The sequence below is a fragment of the Pan paniscus genome, chromosome 1 (assembly GCF_029289425.2).
Source record: "Pan paniscus chromosome 1, NHGRI_mPanPan1-v2.0_pri, whole genome shotgun sequence".
Taxonomy (NCBI): Eukaryota; Metazoa; Chordata; class Mammalia; order Primates; family Hominidae; genus Pan; species Pan paniscus.
This window is the reverse complement of record NC_073249.2, coordinates 194595190-194618024: the sequence shown is the minus strand read 5'-3', so window position 1 is coordinate 194618024 and position 22835 is coordinate 194595190. Positions and strand designations below refer to the sequence as shown.

Genomic DNA, 22835 nt, shown 5'->3' with positions numbered 1-22835 from the left:
AATGTTCCCAGCCCTTCCTTGGTTGCCTGACAACAGGTCTGTTTCTCTGACTGAGGATACACTATGGCAGGTGGCAGTCCAGCAGCCAAGAGGGTAGTGGTGTACCGGAATGGGGACCCATTCTTCCCAGGCTCCCAGCTGGTGGTGACTCAACGCCGCTTCCCCACCATGGAGGCCTTCCTCTGCGAGGTGACATCAGCTGTGCAGGCCCCACTGGCTGTGCGTGCCCTCTACACACCTTGTCATGGCCACCCTGTCACCAACCTGGCAGACTTGAAGAACAGAGGGCAGTATGTGGCCGCTGGATTTGAACGATTCCACAAGCTCCAGTGAGTGGGCTGGGGCTGGTCAAACAGCCTAGCAAGGGAGGTAACGGCAAGAGCGTGTATTCAGTACCTACCATGTATGTACCAGCATGGGGGGGGTGGTTTTGCCTCCATTAGAAAGGGAAAACAGACAGAAAACCTGCCTAAGAGTACATAACAAATAGCTGAACTGAAATTCAAATAGAATTCTGTGTGTTACTAATGTTTATGCCCATCACAGCCAAGATCAGCCTGTGGGAAGACCACTCTCCCACAGGGTGAGCCCCTTTTTCCAAAAGCTCTTCTTGCTTGGACCCCCTATCACTGAACACTCTAAATCCACCCATCCATTCCTCCCCACTGTGCATAGGCATCCCAGACTCTCCCGTTAGGCTAGGGCCATCCCCTGTTGCAGGAGGAGACTGTCTCCCAGGGTGGGAGAAGAATTTGAGTACCTGAGTCTCTGACTCATGTCTGGCTTCCAGGTCCTACTCTTAGCTCTCAGCTGAGGTTGCTTACCATAATGTAAGGATCAAGAGGGAGTAAGTGGCTGGGCACGGTGGTTCACGCCTGTAATCCTAACACTTTGGGAGGCCAAGGCGGGTGGATCACCTGAGGTCAGGTGTTCGAGACCAGCCTGGCCAACATGGCGAAACTCTGTCTCTACTAAAAATACAAAAATTGGCCAGGCACGATGGCTCACACCTGTAATCCCGGCACTTTGGAAGGCCAAGGCGGGCAGATCACCTGAGGTCAGGAGCTCAAGACCAGCCTGACCAACATGGAGAAACCCCATCTCTACTAAAACTACAACATTAGCTGAGCGTAGTGGCGCATGTCTGTAATTCCAGCTGCTCGGGTGGCTGAGGCAGGAGAATCGCTTGAACCTGGAGGCAGAGGTTACAGTGAGCCGAGATTGTGCCACTGCACTCCAGCCTGGGCAATAAGAGTGAAACTCCATCTAAAAAAAAAAAAAAAAAAAAAAAAAAATCAGCCAGGCCTGGTAGCACGTGCCTATAATCACAGCTACTCAGGAGGCTGAGGCAGAAGAATCACTTGAACGTGTGAGGCGGAGGTTGCAGTGAGCTGAGATCGCACAACTGCACTCCAGCCTGGGGGACAGAGTGAGACTCTGTCTCAAAAAGAAAAAAAAAAAGAAAAAAAGAAAAAAAAAGGCCAGAGGAGGGAAGCTAGGTAGACTTAGAATCTAGGCTTCATTCCTTGTGTGACTTTGGGCAAGTCACTTAATTTCTTGGAATCTCATACAAAATGGAGATAAAACGACCTATCTCATGAATGAGAATATTCTTGGGATACAGCAGGATGCATAATGCACTAGTTTGTAGTTTCTCTTGACTTTTTTTTTTTTTTTTTTTGAGACAGGGTCTTGCTCTGTCACCCAGGCCGGAGTGCAGTGCACTGGCGCGATCATGGCTCACTGCAGCCTCGAACTCCTGAGCTCACGCAATCCTCCTGCCTCAGCCTCCCAAGTAGCTGGGGCCACAGGTGCATGCCACCATGCCTGGCTAATTTTTGTTTTTGTTTTTTGGTAGCAATGAGGTTGCCCAGGCTGGTCTCAAACTCCTGGGCTCAAGTGATCCTCCTGCCTCAGACTCCCAAAGAGCTGGGATTACAGGCGTGAGCTGCCATGTCCAGCCTTCTTGACCTTTAATCTCATGGTTAGTACTGAGACCCCAGTCTGGATTTCCAGACTTACTCAGCACTTACCCAGACAGCACTTGAGCACTCAAGGGGTCCTAGGGCAGGTTCAGCTGCCAATATCTTATTTCTGGACTGAGATGATTGCCACTATTCTATGGGGAGGGATATCTGGTGAGCTGCGCCCCAACCCAACACTGACATCTGCCAGGCTATTGAGGCCTCAGTCTCCACAAGATGACCTGTGATCTATCTGTCCTTTCAGCTATTTACCCCATAGAGGGAAGGACCCAGGTGGGAAGAGCTGCAGACTACAAGTGAGTCCCGGGGAACCTGTGCCCCAGCCCCTCTGTCTTCCCACTCCTCCTGGAACTGCCCCCAATTTGGTCTGGGAAGCCAGGGAAGCAGCAGGATCTGCCAGTTCCAGGGGGGTACTTTGGAGCCAGCTACTATCTTTCCTGGGGTGTGGGATTTCAAGACACTATTTCTTGCTTCTGTCGCAGCCTTTAACTCCACACTGGGGTCCCCAAAGGAAAGAGAAAGCTGTGAAACACAGATTGGGGGAGGGGGTGGTTAGAATGTGACTTAGGGAACATCTAAGCACCTTTTGGTGAAAGGTGTAAACTGTCTTACTCCTCCTCGCCCCCTTCCTGCCCCAGTCTGGTTCCGGCCCCCTCACTCCACACCTTGGATGGACCCACCCCTAACCAAAGGCCCCAACTCTCCTGATTTGGAGGTCTGACATGGGTTTCAGGGTCCTCCCGTGACTCGCCACTTGTGTGATGGGGCCATTGGACGGCAGCTGCCTGCAGGTGCTCCCACCTATATCCAGTGAGTGCCAGTGTGAGGGAGCAGGGGTGTTGATGTTTGTTTTAGTAAGGCCAAGAAAATGGTGTTGGGTTTGTTCTAGGAGCCTCTGGTTACTGTTGGGAATGTAGAAGTCCAGCATGCTTGATAGGTGAAGAGAGACCAGTGTTATGGTTATTGCTGGCCCTGTGCCACCCTTCCCCTCACATGTAGGGACTCCTGGGGACACTCCCCCTTACCAGGCTTTTTGTCTCAGTGTGTTCAGGAATGGGGACCTGGTAAGTCCCCCATTTAGTCTGAAGCTGTCCCAGGCTGCCAGCCAGGACTGGGAAACTGTGTTGAAGCTCCTGACTGAGAAGGTCAAGTTGCAGAGTGGGGCTGTGTGCAAGTGAGTATGGGGACTGCGAGGGCCCAAAAGTCCCCAAAGAGAGCCTCGCCACTGGCTTCAGCTGTGGCTGAGGATGAAGAGGCAAAAGGAAAGCACGTTCCCCCACATGGGACTTCCCCCTATGCCACTGGGAGAGGGCCCTCTGCCCAGCCCTCAGAGGCAGGGTAGAGCCTGGGTGCCCAGAGGCCAGAGGGCACCTTGGAATAGCTGCACCCACCCCTTCAGTCTGCTGAATGTGAAGAAGCATCGAGTCTACCAGCCCTTATCCTCCTCACCTCTCTCTCCCAGACTCTGCACCCTAGAGGGGCTCCCACTGTCAGCAGGGGAGGAGCTGGTAACTGGCCATTACTATGTGGCTGTCGGAGAGGATGAGTTCAAGGACCTTCCCTATCTGGAGCTGCTGGTGCCCAGCCCCTCCCTGCCCAGGGGCTGCTGGTATGTATGTGGGAGGTGGAGCGGTAACAGGCCGGGCAGAGGAAGCCACCCTCCGGGTCTGTGTGCTTTGACTCTATGCCCTCTGCCCACTACAAGCTTTTCCTTTTGTCATTGTAGGCAACCTCCAGGCTCGAAGTCTAGGCCCCACAGGCAGGGGGTAGGTGACGCAGGGGACAATGAGGGGTGGGAAGGAAGGGGAGTGACTGGCTGACAACTCTTCTGGCACAGCCTCTGACCTTATTTCACTGCATCCTCTCTTTTTCTTTTCTTTTTTTTTTTTTGAGACGGAGTCTTGCTCTGTAGTCCAGGCTGGAGTGCAGTGGCAGGATCTTGGCTCACTGCAACCTCCGCCTCCCAGGTCCCGGTTCAAGCAATTCTCCTGCCTCAGCCTCCTGAGTAGCTGGGATTATGGGCACGCTCCACCATATCCAGCTAATTTTGTATATTTTTAGTAGAGATGGCGTTTCACCATGTTGGCCAGGCTGGTCTTGAACTCCTGACCTTGTGATGTGCCCGCCTCAGCCTCCCAAAGTGCTGGGATTACAGGCGTGAGCCACCGTGCCCAGCCTCCTTTTTTCTTTTATTTTAAATATAGAGATGAGTCTCACGATATTGCGAAGGCTGGTCTTGAACTCCTGGGCTCAAGCAATCCTCCCACCTTGGCCTCCCAAAGTGCTGTGATTACACTATGCCCAGCCTGCATCCTCTTAATAATTTTTTTTTTTTTTGAGACGGAGTTTCACTCTTGTTGCTCAGGCTGGAGTGCAATAGCACAATCTCAGCTCACTGCACCCTCCACCTTCTGGGTTCAAGTGATTCTCCTGCCTCAGCCTCCCGAGTAGCTGGGATTACAGGTACGTGCCACCACACCCGGCTAATTTTTTTTTTTTTTTTTTGAGATGGAGTCTCGCTCTGTTGCCCAGGCTGGAATGCAGTGGCGCAATCTTGGCTCACTGCCAGCTCCGCCTCCCGGGTTCATGCCATTCTCCTGCCTCAGCCTCCCGAGCAGCTGGGACTACAGGCACCCACCACCATGCCCGGTTAATTTTTTTTGTATTTTTAGTAGAGACGGGGTTTCACCGTGTTAGCCAGGATGGTCTCGATCTCCTGACCTCGTGATCAGCCCACCTCAGCCTCCCAAAGTGCTGGGATTACAGGCGTGAGCCACCGCGCTCAGCCACACCCGGCTAATTTTTTTAATTTTTAGTACAGACAGGGTTTCTCCATGTTGATCAGGCTGGTCTCAAACTCCCTCAGGTGATCTGCCCACCTCAGCCTCCCAAAGTGCTGGGATTACAGTCGTGAGCCACCTCGCCTGGCCACTGTTAATAATCTTGTGAAAGAAAGATTATCCCCATTTTCCAGAGGTGAAACTGAAGCTGAAAAGAGTGAAGTGGGCCTTGGGCAAGATGGCTCACACCTGTAATCCCAGCACTTTGGGAGGCCGAGGAGAGTGGATCACCTGAGGTCAGGAGTTCAAGACCAGCCTGGCCAACATGGTAAAACCCCATCTCTACTAAAAGTACAAAAAAATTAGCTGGGCATGGTGGTGGGTGCCTGTAGTCCCAGCTACTTGGGAGGCTGAGGCAGGAGAATCACTTGAACCTGGGAGGCGGAGGTTGTGGTGAGCCGAGATCACACCACTGCACTCCAGCCTGGGTGAGAGAGTAAGACTCAAGTCTCAAAAAAAAAAAAAAAAAAAAAAAGTGAAGTGATTTGTTCAGGGTGACACAGTTATTGAGTGGCAGGGGCCAGACCAGAATTCTCATCTGATTTGCAGGATTTAATACCTTCTTGCTAGGTTGGACGCTGGGAGAGAGAATTGGCGTATTTGGCACAGCAGGGTCCAAGGGAACTTATATTATCCAGCTCTAAGCCCTCCCAAGAAATGAGCCAGTGAGCATGGGGCATGGCGGTGGGGGTGGGGAAGCACAGTCTGGTTTCACTGGGCATCGAGGAGTGCCAGGCACCTACTGCTCTGTCCCTGGATAAGTCAGGCTGGTGGGAAGAGGCAGCAAGGAGGGAGGACGTACTTTGTGAAGACAGACGGCGTCTCCTCTGCCATGTTCCTGCAGGCGCCAGGGGCTCTCTGAAGCCTGAACTGGGGAGTAGGAAAGGTAAGAATGGCCAGCAATCAGGGTCCAAGCCCAGTGTCCTTCTCTAGGCCCAAGGCCACAGGGCCCAGGTAACCCAGCCCTCTCCAAAGGAACCAGACCGAATTAAGCCATCTGCTTTCTATGCCAGACCCCAGCAGACCATTCAGCCAAGAAGCAAGCTCCCCACACTCTCATTCCCATCAGGTGAGGGGTCCCTGGGGCTCAGGCCCTTCTCAGCTGCCCTTTGACAGTGACATAGGTTGGTCCCTGCTGTTGTTGGGGATGTCCATGGGAGCAGAATGCTCAGACACAAAGCCGGCACTGAAAAAAAAAAAAAAAAAAAAGATAAAGGAGTCTGAACCTACTGTGGCTCAGGAGACTGCCCGTAAAAAAAAAAAAAAAGCTGGTACTGACCTCATCATAACTGTCTCCAGCTGCCCCCGTCTGTATATCCTGTCCCTTCTTCACAGGGCCTCATCACATGAAAAGAAGCACCTGGAAAGGGCAGTGCTTAAAGCGATGAGACTTCAGGGGTGGGATATAGAGGGGATGGGAGTGGGACCAAAGGCCCACCTCTCACTTCCTTGCCATCCTGGGAGGTGGTGGGGAATGCAGAACCAGGTTCAGGGGAGGGAAAGGGGCTAGCATGAAGGTCCAGGGCAGGAATGCTGAGGGCTCTTCAGCCTGGGCATCACCCAGTGCTGCCTCCCCTCTTTAGGAGTTATAGGAGTATACGGAGCTCCCCACCGAAGGAAGGAGACAGCGGGGGCCCTGGAAGTAGCAGATGATGAAGACACCCAGACAGAGGAGCCCTTGGATCAGGTAAGCTGTTGGATCAGGAAACAGTATGTTGGGGTGGGAGGAGCTCTGAGCTGGAAACTGGCAGCCTTGGGCCCCAGGAACAGTTCTCCTCCCTTGTGATTGAAAGTAAATGATCTCCTAACTTCCTACCTTGTTAAATGAGGAAGCAGTTCCTAATTTCCAGTTTCTTCCTTCCTTGGGGTTGGGGACTTCCTGGCTGAGAGCTGGAGGCTGGCCATACTCACGGCTCCATTCTGTATGGCCTTCCACCTCCTGCAGAGGGCAGCACAGATAGTGGAAGAGGCCTTGTCCCTGGAAAACCAGCCTGGGGCTGGGGCTGCTATCTCAGCCTCAGCCCCAGCTCTGCCATCTTGAGAGCCAGCAGCTCCAGAGGGCAACTGGGGACCACTACTCTGGCCACCTTCTGTCCTTAGCCTCCAGCAGCTTGTTCCTCAGGAGCCAGCACCTCCGCTGGGCTCACAGGGTACGCTGCGGCCTCCTCAGCCCTCCCCGTTCTCCTGCTCCTAAACCCACAGCCCAGCCTTCCCTTCCTCTGAGCAGAGCAGCCCTGGCTGTGGGGGCTATTTCCTTATGGGATTCTCTGGCCAGAGAAAGGAGTAGCTGACTGAGCCTGGGAGACAGGCCACAAACGGGGGAGTGGGTTTGTCACAATAAAAGAATACTTACTAACCTCTTGTCTGTTTACCATAGATTTATTGACAGCTACTACTCGCCAGGTGTGCTGGAGTCAGGTGGGGCTGGGGCTCACAGCTCTCTACCTGTTTAAGAGGGGCTGGCAGTGAGGATTTCTGCCTACCTCATGGGTGGGGCAGGCAAGGCTAATAGACAGCTCATTTCCTGCATCTGCCACTCCGACGCACCTTCTTCCCTCGGTTCCACCCCTCATTCAGCCAAAGCGCTCTGACTGAGCCCCAGAGGTCTCCCGTTTGCATTTCTGGCTCAAAGTCTGCAGCTGGCCCTTTCCATGCAGCTGGAGTTCTGCAGTCCATGGAACCTGCCACCATGATAGTCCAGATCAGGCCACAGTAATGGTGGCTGGGCTGGGAGCCTGAGATGTTAGCAGGAAGAGAGCTGCTGGGGCAGAAAGGTTGCTGAGGGTGAGCGTAGAGTCTCCTGTGCTAAATCCCCGCAGCTGAACAGCACTTGAAGGTTACAAAACTCTTTCACTCTTGTTATCTTATTGTAATCCATGAGGTAGCTGTTATCCCCATAAGAGAGGAGGAAGCTAAGGCCAGAGAGGGGAAGTGCTAGGTCCATCCGCTCACTGCCAGCACTTCATGGCCCAGGGGCTTCCTGGAGGCAGCAGAGCTGGAGGTGGGTTCGGCCCACTCAAAGGGTAGACTGTTGCCCCTGGGTCTTACTCACTGAGCTTGTGATGCAGAGTGAAATTCCTATCACGGTGAGCACCATGCCAGCAACTGCTCCTGGGATAATAAGCAGAAATCAAGAGGGTCTGAGCTCAGCCATGCCAGTAGGAGCTGGTACAGGGCTGGAGGAAGGGCTCAGATGGGGTCTGGTCTTCAATCCCAAACCCCAGCCTCTGTCTTTCCCCAGACTGTCCAGGGGAAGGGAACTCTGATGGCCACAAGGAAGCAAAACAGCTGCAGAGGAAAGGGCAGGATGGGAAAAGGCCGTGTCCTCACCCACTCTGGGGAGATGGGTTCTGGGAAGGAACTAACACAGGTATGTTGAGATCCACAGAGCTGCGTCCCGCACTCGCAGTAGTCTAACTTACGTTTTCCACCAATATCTTCTCCAAGGGCCTTCCCAACAATCAGTGTGAAGATGATGGCCAGAGAGTTACAGATGGGCACAGCCAGGGTCAGATCTGGGTGGTCAGAATGAAAAGAATGCCTGAGATGCAACAAATGCCTTTCTAGGCACAAAACACTTCCATCATCATCATTTCATACCTTTAAAAAAGGTATCAAAACCCCATCTTCCAGATGAAGTCACAGCAAATCTCAGGACTCAAACCCCCATCTCCTGACTCCACGTTCAGTGCTTCCCAGGATTCCAGCATGAAGACCTGAACTCTGAGGTCTGGGACCAGCCTGGTTTGATAATGAGAATGAGGTCTTTGCACTCAAAGAGAACTCGTGAGATCTCAAGGACATCTGGACGGACAGGCAGGCACCCAAATCCCAAAGGATGAGTAGAGAGTCAGGTAACACCAAGCACAGCCACCATTTATTAAGCACATACCATGGCCTAGGTGCTTTGTGTACACATCTCAATTTTCACAACACTGCAAGAAGGGGATTATCACCATTTTGCGTAAAAGAAACAAAGGCTCAAAGAAGTCACATAAACTAAGGCAAGTTGAGGATTTAAACCAAGGCTTGCCTGACTCCAAAGCCTGTGCCGTTATTAAACTGTGGATATAGACAGAGCAGAACATCAGATGAAGCACATTTTGTTTCTGTTTCAGCCCAAGCTCAGGCCTTATGGAGTTAAAAATAAAAAGTGTCAGAAGGAAGGAGCAGGACCTGTTCAGGACATTGGGCTGGACCTGTGGTGTGGGTAGAGGGCATCATAGCCCAGGATCTGTTCCTTAATTTTGAAGTTCCAAGGGGCTGACTGCCAATAAGCAAACTTGAAAAAGAGTAATGGAGTTGGCCGGGTGCAGGGTGGCTCACGCCTGTAATCCCAGCACTTTGGGGGGCTGAGGCGGGCGGATCACCTGAGGTCAGGAGTTCAAGACCAGCTTGGCCAACATGGTGAAACCCCGTCTCTACTAAAAATACCAAAAATTAGCCAGGCATAGTGGCGGACGCCTGTAATCCCAGCTACTCAGGAGGCTGAGACAGGAGAATCGCTTGAACCCAGGAGGCAGAGGTTGCACTGAGCCAAGATCACACCATTGTACTCCAGCCTGAGAAACAAGAGTGAAACTCTGTCTCAAAAAAAAAAAAAAAGAAAAAGACTAATGGAGTTAACTTAAAATTTGTTGAGGGTAGATCTCCTGTTAAGTGTTCTTATCACATCAAAAAAAGAGCCACAGCCAGGCGCAGTGGCTCATGCCTGTAATCCCAACATTTTGGAAGGCTGAGGCGGGCGGATCACCTGAGGTCGGGAGTTAGAGACCAGCGTGACCAACATGGAGAAACCCCGTCTCTACTGAAAATACAAAATTAGGCTGGGTGTGGTGGCTCACGCCTGTAATCCCAGCACTTTGGGAGGCCGAGGCGGGTGGATCATTTGAGGTCAGGAGTTCAAGACCAGCCTGGCCAACATTGTGAAACCCCGTCTCTACTAAAAATACAAAAATTAGCCAGGCATGGTGGCGCATGCCTGTAGTCCCAGCTACTTGGGAGGCCGAGGCAGGAGAATTGCTTGAACCTGGTAGGCAGAGGTTGCAGTGACCAGAGATTGCACCACTGCACTCCAGCCTGGGTGACACAGCAAGGCTCCATCTCAAAAAACAAAAACAAAAAAACAAAATTAGCCAGGCGTGGTGGCACATGCCCGTAATCCCAGCTACTGGGGAGGCTAAGGAAGGAGAGTCACTTGAACCTGGGAGGCGGAGGTTGCAGTGAGCCAAGATCGCACCATTGCACTCCAGCTTGGGCAACAAGAGCGAAATGCCGTCTCAAAAAAAAAAAAAAAAAAAGCGCCACATACACATAAAAAAGACCAATGGACAAATCAGCTGAGTTATCCATGGTAACAAGACTCAACTGCAGACCAGATGCTCACACTGGCTCCTCAGCAAATTCTTTCCCAGCACTCCCAGGGCTCGCCTGTGTGAGGCAGAGGAGCAAACTGTCCTGCTCCTCATCCCCTGGGAGGCCCCAGCATGGAGGCATTACCCATCTAAGAAATTGATACAACCCCACTTACAAAGAGCTGCTTTCTTTTTTTGTTGTTTTTCGTTTTTGTTGGTGTTGTTTTGAGACAGGGTCTCTCTCTGTTGCTCAGGCTGGAGTGCAGTGGTGAGGTCAAGGCTCACTGCAGCCTCAACCTCCTGAGCTCAAGCGATCCTCCCACCTCAGCCTCCTGAGCAGCTAGGACTACAGGCACACACCACCAAGCCCAGTTAATTTTCGTATTTTTGTTGTTGTTGTTGCCTAGGCTGGTCTCTAGGCTCAGGTTATCTGCCCACCTCAGCCTCCAAAAGTGCTGGAATTATAGGCCTCAGCCACTGTGCCCTGCCCAGAGCTGCCTTCTTAAGTTTACATACCTTACAAGGAGTGTCATGGCTGCTAAGGTCTGGTTTGCAACAGTAGATGGAAGAAGGATGCAGCGCGGTGCAGTGGAAAGTGAGGGCATTGGAGTGAGGCAGATCTGAGTTTCCCTTGCAATCTTGGTTAGGATATTCAAACACTCAACCTGTTTCCCCGCATGTAAAATAGGGGTCACAGTATACCATTTCTTTTGTTGGGTTGTTGTAAGATGAACTGTGATAATGCATGGATAGTCCCTGGCTGAAGTGGATGCTTCATAAATAGTTATTACTGTTCTGGTTATTAGAAAGGATGGATATTAAAGGATACAGGCAGAAAGGGTAATGAGATAAAAAAAACCTAAAACTGCAATTTGATTAAAACTTGGTGAATGGCTACCTGTAGTCAGCTGGTCAAGGGTTCAGCATTCTTCCACAGCAGTGAATGCATGAGGCCAGAGGTTTTCAAACTCTTTAAATAAGTGCATATTATTTCTTTCTTTCTGTTTTTGAGACAGAGTCTCGCTCTGTTGCCCAGGGACTGGAGTGCAGTGGCATGATCTCAGCTCACTGCAACCTCCGCCTCCCAGGTTCAAGCCATTCTCGTGCCTCAGCCTCCCAAGTAGCTGGGACTACAGGCACACACCACCATACCCAACTAATTTTGTTATTTTTAGTAGAGACGGGGTTTCAGCATGTTGGCCAGACTGGTCTATAACTCCTGACCTCAAATGATCTGCCCTCCTTGGCCTCCCAAAGTGCTGGGATTACAGGCGTGAGTCACCATGCCCAGTCGAGCATAAACTTTTAATATATGGCTTCAAATCCTTCTGCACTGACATCCTGTGGGACTTGAGAGGTGAAATTGCCCAAAGTTTTGCAACTTCATTTTCTAAGATAATCATATCTGCTTTACAGAGTCATGATTGGAATTAAATAATGTGTAAGACTAGTGCAGTAGCTGACGTAGTAGAGGGCAGTCACAAATGTCAAGAGAAAGGAAATTTATGTATATGGAGCTCTGACTGTGTGCCAGGCACTCTCCTAGATGTTTCCCATTCATTAAATTTAATCCTCACAATGCTATGAAGCCAACTATATAAAACCAAGGCTCAAATGAGTGACTTGCTCATGGTCAGGTAGGTAGCACACAGTGGAAGCAAGAATGTGAAAGCCAGCACTTGGCACAGCAAAATGAACCTTCCTTCTTCCTCCGCTGGTCACACATGACTGCCAGGCTTCAAACCAACTCCAGTGCCTAGCAACATACTCATAACCAGCCCACTGTGCCCCTCTTGTTCAGAGAAGAGGGTAGTAAGAGGGAACTAGAGCTAGTCAGCCCTGTCTCACTGATGGGAATGAGGTGTTTCAAGCTCCACCCCGCCCCCCCAATCACTCTTCCAGGTGGCCTCAAACACTAAGCAGAACAGTTCCAAGCCAGGACCCACCTGTCGATGCCAAGGTGAGGTAATAGAGAAGGGATCCACACTGGTTGAGGAGAAAGGGCATCAGGTACTGGAAAGAGGAGAAACCTGCAGTCAGTGTGATGGCCTGACTGAGCAGCACTGCCTTCTTTGAGCTCCTAGCCAATGTCTTTCCTTGGAGGGAGGCAGGGTTATAAGGACCCAGAGAACACTAATCCCTCTAAGGAGGATCCTTCCAGGGCAAAGAGGGAAACAGACTGAAGTCTGTGCCTTTGCTCAAACTACCCTCTCCCTCACCTCTGCTAGTTCCCATCCTGCAAGGCCTTGAAGCCAATGTCAGCCCCTCCAGGAAGCCTTCCCCAAGTCCTCCAGCTGCAGCCTTCCTCCTCTGAACTCCTCCCCTGCAGGGCCAATTTGAGCCCCAAGCCCTCCCTCTGGAAAGGCTCACAAATGTTGCCTTATGTAACTGAAGGAATCACAATAAAATGTGAATAATGGCAGCCATAGATTGAGCACTTACTATGTTCTAGGCCTAATGCTAAGTGCTCTACGTATCTCACCTAATTCCTGCAACTGACCTATCAGATGGTTATTATTATAATAGCCATTTACAGATGATGAAACTGAGGCTCAAGGACAACTGACTTTTCCGAGAATTTCTAGTGAGTAAGTGGTGGGGCTGACCCAGACCTGTTTGACTCCAAAGACCAAATTCTTGGCGGCAACTCCACCGAGAGAGGGGCCTTTCACAGAGACGCACCTCAGTATTCAAGAAGAGTGTCTTCATCTCCTGTAGCAACTGCTGGGCCCAGGTCGGCTCATGAACCCGCTGCAGGCCGGCGGAGGCCCGCTTCAGCAGCGGCTGCGTGCCACCCCACAGAGCGGCCACCAGCACCAGAGCCAACACCTGCCCTGAATGCAGACGAGTGAGTCACCCTGACCCCCACCCCAAACGGCCGCCCACCCCGCCCTCTCCTGGCCTTCTAGCCCCAGCTAGCCGCCCCCACTTCCCTCCTTCGCTCTCTTCGCCTCGGCTGCGACTGGCGGCTAAGGCAGGCCCAGGGAAGCTGGGGAGATGAATCCAGGAGTCCGGCCTCTGGGGTTGTAGCAGGGGTCGGGGTTAGAGGGTGGATGTGGAGCAGGAAATGAATTCGAGGCGAGGGTCGGGAAATCCATGGAAGGGCGGGGCCGGCTACCTACCCAGAGACGCCGCCATGGCAACGCCGCTGTCTTCTAGTTCCGGGAACGAGGGGGCGGAGACCCATAATCCGGAAGTGACCTCGAAACCTTTTCCGGTCTTACTCACGTTGCGGCCTTCCTCGCGTCACCGCCGGGATGGTGAGTTTCAGAGTTAGGGGTATTGCAGTGGGGGTCCTGGGCTGAGGCTGGGGCCCAATTCCGAGCACTGACGTTACTGTCTTGTCCCCACAGAAGCCGATCCTACTGCAGGGCCATGAGCGGTCCATTACGCAGATTAAGTATAACCGCGAAGGAGACCTCCTCTTTACTGTGGCCAAGGACCCTGTGAGTGTTGGCTGGAGGGGGTCCGGGAGGGGCGGGATCCTTCTGCCAGGACGATGGGTGGACACGCCAGTTTTGCCGTTAGCGGGGAACCAAAGAGCAGCCCATTGTGAGAAGTAGGGAGAGGCCATGCCGGGGGTAGGCTGGCGAAAGTATTCTACCGGGAAAGGTGGGGAAGAACTCTATTGGCCGAGTGCGGTGGCTCACACCTGTAATCCCAGCACTTTGAGAGGCCGAGGTGGGAGGGTCGCTTGAGCCCAGGAGTTGGAGACCAGCCTGAGCAACGTAGTAAGACCCATCTCTACACACAAAAAAATTAGCCTGACATGGTGGCTCGCGCCTGTGGTCTCAGCTACTTCGGAGTCTGAAACGAGAGGATCGCTTGAGCGCGGTGAGCTGAGATCGTGCCACTGCACTCCAAGAAAAGCAAGAGACCACTGTGGAAAGGGGATAAAGATGAGGGTCAGCTTGCCCAGAGAACGGGATGCGACCTTTAGGGATAATCTAATCTTTCTACCAGGATAGGTGCAGGCTGTGTTATTCAGACACAGGGAACTTAATGAGGGTGTCTCTAGTCTCATTTTAAGTCAATCCCATCCTGCTACTCAATGCCAAACAATCCCTCATGATACTGCCTTTTGAGGCACCTGGCCATTTTATTTTATTTTTTCTTGAGACGGAGTCTCGCTCTGTCGCCTAGGCTGGAGTGCAGTGGCGCGATCTCGACTCACTGCAACCTCTGCCTCCCAGGTTCAAGCGATTCTCCTGCCTCAACCTCCCGAGTAGCTGGGACTACAGGCTCGTGCCACCATGCCCAGCTAATTTTTTGTATTTTTAGTAGAGACGGGGTTTCACCATGTTGGACAGGCTTGTCTTGAACTCCTGACCTCAGGTGATCTGCCTGCCTCGGCCTCCCAAAGTGCTAGGATTACAGGCATGAGCCACCACACCCGGCCTGGCCATTTTCAAGATGAGAAAACTGAAGTTCAGAGGAGAGAAGCACTGTATTTGAGATCATATAGTGAGACAGTGGCAGAGCAGGCACCAGAACCCAGACTTCCTTACTACCAGCTGCTCCCACTTGGATAAGACATCAGAGATACTGTTTTTCTGGACTGGAGCTCAACTTGGCCTTTTATTCTTTGGAGCCGTTGGGAGTCCCAGGAGAGCTGGAGCTAACAAATGAGGATGCCTTTACAAGCCGCCTGACTCCTCTGTTGCTTCCCTTCAGGAAGGGAGGAGAATCCAGGAGTTGGTCTTTTTACCAGCTCCCTGCTGTTTCCCAAGAAATGAACAGAAGAGGGCAGAATCAGCCTTGCTACAGGCTGCTGAGGGTTCCTGGGGCAAAATAGGAAGCCATTGCTCTTACTGGGATGTGTACTATCCTGTGATTTGACTTTTCCAGATCGTCAATGTATGGTACTCTGTGAATGGTGAGAGGCTGGGCACCTACATGGGCCATACCGGAGCTGTGTGGTGTGTGGACGCTGACTGTATCCTTGTTTTGGGTCTGAGTCCGTGTTGCTAGGGTCTGTCAGCGATGGAGAGGCTGAGTTGGGAGTTGGGAGTTGGGGGTGCTGTTGAGGGCCTAGAGAACGATACCTCCTACTCCCTGGTCTCTTCACTGGCTGAGGAAACATTCAGGACAAATTCCAGTTCTGGATAAGGAGGTAAGAGGGGAAGAAAGGCTCTTTGGGGCTGAACAGGGAGATGATTCACTTGGCATCCCAAGAGGACAAGGGCTCAGGTGAACTTCGTCATATTTCTTAACAACTCTTCAGGGGACACCAAGCATGTCCTCACTGGCTCAGCTGACAACAGCTGTCGTCTCTGGGACTGTGAAACAGGTAAGCTGGGTTCATTCACTTTTTTAGCAAATATTGAGGACCTACAGTGTACCTGTTTGAGTAAACAGGTCCTAGGAAAATAGAGATGAAATCCATAGATAGTTTCCAGTCTAGGGAATAAGAGACAAGAAAGATAGATGAGAAAATACACGCCATGGTAGAGGAAGCATAGATTAAGTTTTCTTTTTTTTTTTTTTTTTTTCTTTTTCTTATTTTTGAGACAGAATCTCGCTGTCACCCAGGCTGGAGAGCAATGGCACTATCTCAGCTCACTGCAACCTCTGTCTCCCGGGTTCAAGGGATTCTCCTGTCTCAGCCAGCCCCAGTAGCTGGGATTATAGGTGCACGCCACCATGCTTGGCTGATTTTTTTTTTTGAGACAGATTCTCTCGCTGTGTCACCCAGGCTGGAGTGCAGTGGCACAATCTTGGCTTACTGCAACCTCCGCCTCCCAGGTTCAAGTGATTCTCCTGCCTCAGCCTCCCAAATAGCTGGGATTACAGACATGCGCCATCACACCTGGCTAATTTTTGTATTTTTAGTAGAGACAGGGTTTCACCATGTTGGCCAGACTGGTCTCAAACTCCAGACCTCAGGTAATCCACCCACCTCAGCCTTCCAAAGTGCTGGGATTACAGGCATGAGCCACTGCACCTGGCCACCGGCTAATTTTTGTATTTTTAGTAGAGACAGGGTTTCACCATGTTGGCCAGGCTGGTCTCGAACTCCTCAGCTCAAGTGATCCACCCGCCTTGGCCTCCCAAAGTGCTGAGATTATAGGCATAAGCCACTGTGCCCAGCCTAAGCTGTTCTGTTTAGTGCCAGGTCTATGCTGGGTACTGGGGACATGCAGGGAAATCAGATCAGGTCTTTGCTGTGGAGAAGCACAGTCTGAGGGAGAGACAGATATATTGCAGTCTACGTATGAGTATTAGCAGGATGTCTGAGGAAAGAGGCTAGGTAAGAAGTTAAAATACTTGGCCAGGTGTGGTGGCTCACGCCTGTAATCCCAGCACTTTGGGAGGTTGAGGTAGGTGGATCACCTGAGGTCAGGAGTGCAAGACCAGCCTGGCCAACATGGTGAAACCCCGTCTATTAAAAATACAAAAATGAGCCAGGCATGGTGGCGGGCGCCTGTAATCCCATCGACTCAGGAGGCTGAGGCAGAAGAATCGCTTGAAAGGTTGCAGTGAGCCGAGATCACGCCATCGCAGTTCGGCCTGCAGGACAAGAGCGAAACTCCATCTCAAAAAAAAAAAAAAGGTCGGGCGCGGTGGCTCACACCTGTAATCCCAGCACTTTGGGAGGCTGAGGCGGGCGGATCACGGGTCAGGAGATCAAGACCATCCTGGCTAACACGGTGAAATCCCGTCTCTACTAAAAATACAAAAAAATTAGTGGGGCATGGTGGCAGGCGCCTGTAGTCCCAGCTACTTGGGAGGCTGAGGCAGGAGAATGGCGTGAACCCGGGAGGCGGAGCTTGCAGTGAGCCGAGATTGCACCACTGCACTCCAGCCTGGGCAACAGAGTGAAACTGTCTCAAAAAAGAAAAAAAGAAAAGTTAAAATACTTTTTAAGTTTGGGTCACTGGAGCAAGACAAACAGTGAGATGTGATGGTAGCATTCTCTAGAATGTCCTCCCTGCAATTGCAATGGATGGTGTAGCCCAGACTCTGCCTGACTCCAGGAAAGCAGCTGGCCCTTCTCAAGACCAATTCGGCTGTCCGGACCTGCGGTTTTGACTTTGGGGGCAACATCATCATGTTCTCCACGGACAAGCAGATGGGCTACCAGTGCTTTGTGAGCTTTTTTGACCTGCGGGATCCGAGCCAGATTGGTGAGGGCTGGGAATAGGGCTGGGGTTGAGGTAAAGGGTGCAGTTCTAGAGCCCAGGGCCTAACATCTACTGCCCCACACAGACAACAATGAGCCCTACATGAAGATCCCTTGCAATGACTCTAAAATCACCAGTGCTGTTTGGGGACCCCTGGGGGAGTGCATCATCGCTGGCCATGAGAGTGGAGAGCTCAACCAGTATAGTGCCAAGGTAAGAGGCCACATGGGGCTTGAGCCTACCAGAATAAATTTTTTTTTTTTTTTTTTTAAGATAGAGTCTCTCTCTGTCGCCCAGGCTGGAGTGCAGTGGCGCCATCTCGGCTCACTGCAACCTCCACCTCCCTGGTTCAAGCAATTCCCCTGCCTTAGCCTCCCGAGTAGCTGGGATTACAGGTGCATGCCACCGCACCTGGCTAATTTTTTTTTGTATTTTTAGTAGAGACAGGGTTTCACCATGTTGGTCAGTCTGGTCATGAACTCCTGACCTCAGGCAGTCCACCGCTCGTGGCTTTTTTTTTTTTTTTTTTGAGACAGAGTATCACCCTGTCACCCAGGCTGGAGTGCAGTGGTACGATCTCGGCTCACTGCAACCTCTACCTCCTGGGTTCAAGCCATTCTCCTGCCTCAGCCTCTTGAGTAGCTGGGACTATAGGCACCTGCCACCATGCCTGGGTAATTTTTGTATTTTTAGTAGAGATGGGGTTTCTCCATGTTGGCCAGGCTGGTCTTGAATCCTGACCTCCTGACCTCAGATGATCCACCTGCCTCGGGTCCTGGTGATAGCACACTAGTTCAGGACAAGGGCAGGGCTGTATGCTGTGGCTCATATCTGTAATCCCAGTGCCTTTGGGGGCCAAGGCAGGAGGATCTCTTGAGCCCAGGGGTTGGGGCTGCAGTGAGCTATGATTGCACCACTGCACTCCAGCCTGGGTGACAGTGAGACCCTGTCTCTAAAAAAAAAAAAAAAAAAAAAAAAAAAAAGTTAATAAAAAATTTTAAAAAGAGCAGAGGTGAGATTCAAATGTAGATTTCACCACTTTCTAGCTGTGTGATCTTGGGCAATTTACATGACTTCTCTGACCCTGTTTATCTGTAAAATGTTTCAAGGATCAAATGATATCACATGTTTGAAAAACTTGTCACAAAGTACTCAGGACATGTTAATAAGGATCACAGGCCGGGTGTGGTGACTCACACCTGTAATCCCAACACTTTGGGAGGCTGTGGCAGGATTGCTTGAGACCTGGAGATTGAGATCAGCCTGGGCAATATAGGAAGACCCTGTCTCTACAAAAAAAAAATAAAAATTAGCTGGGTGTGGTGGAGTGTGCCTTTGGTCCCAGGTACTCAGGATGTTGAGGCTGAAAGATTGCTTGAGTCTGGGAGATTGAGGCTGCAGTGAGCCATGATTGTGCCACTGTACTCCAGCCTGGGTGACAGAACAAGACCCTGTCTCAAAAAAATAATTAAGGATCACAAATGAGCATTTCCGTGCCACCACTGAGTATAATGCCCTGTATAATGCTGAGTATAATGCTGAGCTCCTAGAACAAAGAAGTAGATCAGATGCAGTCCCTTCCCCCATGGGGAGACAGACTTGCAAACAGCTAGCACCTGAGTCAGATTGTGAATTGTGCCACCATAGAGGTCTCAGCCAAGTGTGGAAGGTGCACTCTCCCAGGGAGGTGGCGTGTACATTAAACCCTGGAGAATAAATGGAGCTTCAAGCAGGAAGGAAAGAACATCCCACAGGCAAAAGGAACAGCAAAGGCAAAGGCACAGAGTTAAAGTATGGAGTCTTCAGAAACCCTTGGGGTGTGGTCTTGGGGACAGAGGACGGGGAATAGATTTTAAACGTCCTTCAGTGTGAGGAGGTAAAGAGTTTTGACTTTCCTCCAGGCAGTAGGGAATCTTTAAAGGGTTATCAATGGCCAGATTTTCCTTCCAACAGCTTTTGCAGGTTATGTTTGGAGAGTGAACCTGAACTAGCCAATAGGCATAGGATGTACATTACTGGACAGAGTCAAGGGATATTTAGGGGTGACTGATAGGATAGAGGGGGTGAGGAAAACACAAAGTCCATGCTGTCTCAGCTTTCATTTGGGTGCTTGGGTTTCTGGGGAGCTGAGATTAGTAGGGATTGGGCCCATTCAGTCTCACTCTTCTTCCTTCCCTAGTCTGGAGAGGTGTTGGTGAATGTTAAGGAGCACTCCCGGCAGATCAACGACATCCAGTTATCCAGGGACATGACTATGTTTGTGACCGCGTCCAAGGACAACACAGCCAAGGTGAGCCTGGGCAGCGGTCTGGCAGGGCTGCTCCCTCCCTCTGGCTGCACAGCTCACCCTGCCCGACTTCCCCCAGGAAAGCTCTTTACAGATTTCCCCCCTGCCTTCTCTCTCCAGCTTTTTGACTCCACAACTCTTGAACATCAGAAGACTTTCCGGACAGAACGTCCTGTCAACTCAGCTGCCCTCTCCCCCAACTATGACCATGTAAGAGAACCCCACCTGCCTTCCTGCTGAAGCCTCAGGAAGCTTCCAAGTTCTAGATGTTTGTCCAGAAGTTGGGCTACAACATTGTGGGGTAAATGATGTCAGGCAGAGAGGAGATGCCCAGAGGAGTGACAAAGCTGGAAGGATTGAATAGCCCCAGGGCAGCCAGCAGGAGGTGGCAGAAGTGTCTGATCATCCCCTACCTTTGGTATCCTCCCATTGAGCCGTGTGAGATGTTAAAAATGTATATGGCAGCAGAAAAACACAAAATGGACTTGGTGTCCATTGGTCCCATCTAGAGTTTCTTCTTCCATTCAGGTGGTCCTGGGCGGTGGTCAGGAAGCCATGGATGTAACCACAACCTCCACCAGGATTGGCAAGTTTGAGGCCAGGTAAAGAAGAAGAGAGCTCTTCCAAATTAAAATCTCATGGGGTGTACCTTTTTTGTTTGTTTGTTTTTGTTTTTATTTTGTTTTTGAGATGGAGTCTCGCTCTGTCGCCTAGGCTGGAGCGCAGTGGCGTGATCTCTGCTCACTGCAAGCTCTGCCTCCCGGGTTGACGCCATTCTCCTGCCTCAGCGGCCCAGGCGCCCACCACCATGCCTGGCTAATTTTCTTTTTGTATTTTTAGTAGAGACGGGGTTTCACCGTGTTAGCAAGGATGGTCTTGATCTCCTGACCTCGTGATACGCCCGCCTCAGCCTCCCAAAGTGCTGGGATTACAGGCGTGAGCCACCGTGCCCAGCCTTTTTTTTTTTTTTTTTGACACGGAGTCTTGCTCTGTCACCCAGGCTGGAGTGCAATGGCGCGATCTCTGCTCACTGCAACCTCTGCTTCCCGGGTTCAAGCAATTATCCTGCCTCTGCCTCCTGGGTGGCTGGGATTACAGGCACCCACTACCACGCCTGGCTAATTTTTGTATTTTTAGTAGAGACAGGATTTCACCATGTTTGCCAGGCTGGTCTTGAACTCCTGGCCTTAAGTAATCCGCCCACCTTGGCCTTCCAGAGTGCTGGGATTACAGGCATGAGCCACTGTGCCCAGCCTTCATTATATTTCTCTATGTCCAAATTTCCTCTACTGTATAATGAGACAATGACAATATACTTAACATAAAATTATGCAGATTAAATTATTCAGTTAATATTTATTAAGCTCTTTAAGCACTGCCCAGCACATAGTAGGCACTCTATAAGTATTAGTTATGTATTCAGGCAGTCATCTGGGTCCAGTCTTCCCCTTATAATAAAAAAGTTAAAAAAGTAAGAGACAGGGTCTCACTATGTTGCCCAGGCTGGCCTCGAACTCCTGGGCTCAAGCGATCCTCTGGCCTCAGCCTCCCAAAGTGCTGGGATTACAGGCGTGAACCATGGCACGCAGCCACCAATTTCCATCTTATTTTGTTCACATTCACTTCTTCTTATCTCAATTTTTCTGCTTTATTATTATTATTTTTTGAGACAGGGTCTCACTTTGTTGCCCAGGCTGGAGTGCAGTGGCACCATCTCTGCTCACAGCAACCTCCTGGGCTCAAGCGATCCTTCTACCTCAGCTTCTGAGTAGCTGGGATTACAGGTACATGGCCACCGTCCCTGGCTGCTTTTTGTATTTTTAGTAGAGATGTTGGCCAGGCTGGTCTCAAACTCCTGGCCTCAAGTGATCCACCCGCCTCGGCCTCCCAAAGTGTTGGGATTACAGGCGTGAGCCACTGCGCCTCGGCTTCTGCTTTATTTTTTGTGATACAATTTGCATTTGAGGCCAGGTGTGGTGGCTCATGCCTGTAATCCCAGCACATTGGGAGGCTAAGGAAGGCGGCTTGAGGCCAGGAGTTCGTGACCAGCCTGGCCAACATGGTGAAACCCCATCTCTACTAAAAATACAAAAATTAGCCAGGCATCTGTAATCCCAACCACTCAGGAGGCTGAGGCAGGAGAATTGCTTGAACCCAGGAGGGGGAGGTTCCAGTGAACCGAGATTGCGCCACTGTACTCCACCCTGGGTGACAGAGTAAGACTCCATCTCAAAATAAATAAATAATAATAACAATTTGCATTTGGGGAGTGCCACCTCCAAAGTGTTTTGGAAGAAGATAGAAAGTGAATTAATTGTGTCCCTTTTCCTCCAGGTTCTTCCATTTGGCCTTTGAAGAAGAGTTTGGAAGAGTCAAGGGTCACTTTGGACCTATCAACAGTGTTGCCTTCCATCCTGATGGCAAGAGGTAGGGTCCCAGTGAAGCAGCTGACCTAAGCCTGGGTTGGGTCTCTGCCTCTCCCAGAGTAAGCACCTGACTGGTGCCTGGCTATCTTTTTCCAGCTACAGCAGCGGTGGCGAAGATGGTTACGTCCGTATCCATTACTTCGACCCACAGTACTTCGAATTTGAGTTTGAGGCTTAAGAAGCTGGATCTCCTGCCGGGCGTGGTGGCTCATGCCTGTAATCCCACCACTTTTTTTTTAAGGCGGGCGGATCACCTGAGGTCAGGAGTTTAAGACCAGCCTGACCAACATGGAGAAACCCCGTCTCTACTAAAAATACAAAAATTAGCCAGGCATGGTGGCACACGCCTATAGTCCCAGCTACTCAGGAGGCTGAGGCAGGAGAATCACTTGAACCCAGGAGGCAGAGGTTGCAGTGAGCTGAGATCACGTCATTGCACTCCATCCTGAGCAACAAGAGCAAAACTCCGTCTCAAAAAAAAAAAAAAAAGAAGGTGGATCTCCAACCAGGCCAGAGAAGATTCTCACAGAAGGTTTTGAACTCTAAGAAATAAATTGGTTTGGTAATAAATGGCTTCTGGTCAGATATTTTGTGGTGTCTGTTTCATCATTTTTCCTTTTCACTGACACCCCAGCAAGCTGATGCTGATCATGGAGACTTTTATTATTGAGACCTCCCTATACTTTGGACACTTCAAACTTAAGACCCTCAGTACTTTTGGCTAACCTGGGTTGCAGGCACCCTCATCCAAGGTGTAAAGGTCCTAAGGGGCCTGCAGAGGTTTGAGGAACATCTCAGCTGCTATCCAAGGAGCCAGTG

The 22835-nt window shown here is 50.9% G+C and overlaps 3 protein-coding genes across 8 annotated transcripts; 2 read left to right on the top strand and 1 right to left on the bottom strand.

The window, feature by feature from the left end:
- The first annotated feature begins 63 nt into the window (after positions 1-63).
- Positions 64-6866, top strand: DCDC2B (doublecortin domain containing 2B). Its single transcript, XM_003828144.4, has 9 exons — positions 64-329; positions 2230-2281; positions 2719-2795; positions 3028-3159; positions 3448-3594; positions 3712-3751; positions 5759-5894; positions 6409-6512; positions 6771-6866. The coding sequence occupies exons 1-9, from the start codon at positions 64-66 to the stop codon at positions 6864-6866; spliced, it is 1050 nt and encodes a 349-aa protein (XP_003828192.1).
- On the bottom strand, positions 5357-13440 carry TMEM234 (transmembrane protein 234). Of its 6 annotated transcripts, none has more exons than XM_063593292.1 (8): positions 13302-13426; positions 12862-13013; positions 12126-12192; positions 8248-8340; positions 7878-7936; positions 6642-6764; positions 6105-6517; positions 5357-6011 (listed from the first exon to the last, which is right to left on the bottom strand). In XM_063593292.1, exons 1-7 carry the CDS (start codon positions 13315-13317, stop codon positions 6509-6511), a joined length of 519 nt encoding a protein of 172 aa, XP_063449362.1. In that variant the 5' UTR covers positions 13318-13426; the 3' UTR covers positions 5357-6011; positions 6105-6508. The 6 variants fall into 6 exon arrangements, with proteins under 6 accessions (XP_063449362.1, XP_063449360.1, XP_063449364.1 ...); XM_063593290.1 differs by having other exon boundaries at positions 6105-6185; positions 13302-13422; XM_063593294.1 differs by adding an exon at positions 7373-7506 and having other exon boundaries at positions 6105-7270; positions 13302-13414.
- Positions 12579-22603, top strand: EIF3I (eukaryotic translation initiation factor 3 subunit I). Its single transcript, XM_003828143.6, has 12 exons — positions 12579-13027; positions 13339-13439; positions 13533-13625; positions 15028-15115; positions 15404-15469; positions 17157-17306; positions 17389-17516; positions 19483-19593; positions 19711-19800; positions 20119-20192; positions 21925-22017; positions 22113-22603. The coding sequence occupies exons 2-12, from the start codon at positions 13437-13439 to the stop codon at positions 22192-22194; spliced, it is 978 nt and encodes a 325-aa protein (XP_003828191.1). The 5' UTR covers positions 12579-13027; positions 13339-13436; the 3' UTR covers positions 22195-22603.
- The last annotated feature ends 232 nt before the right edge of the window (positions 22604-22835 follow it).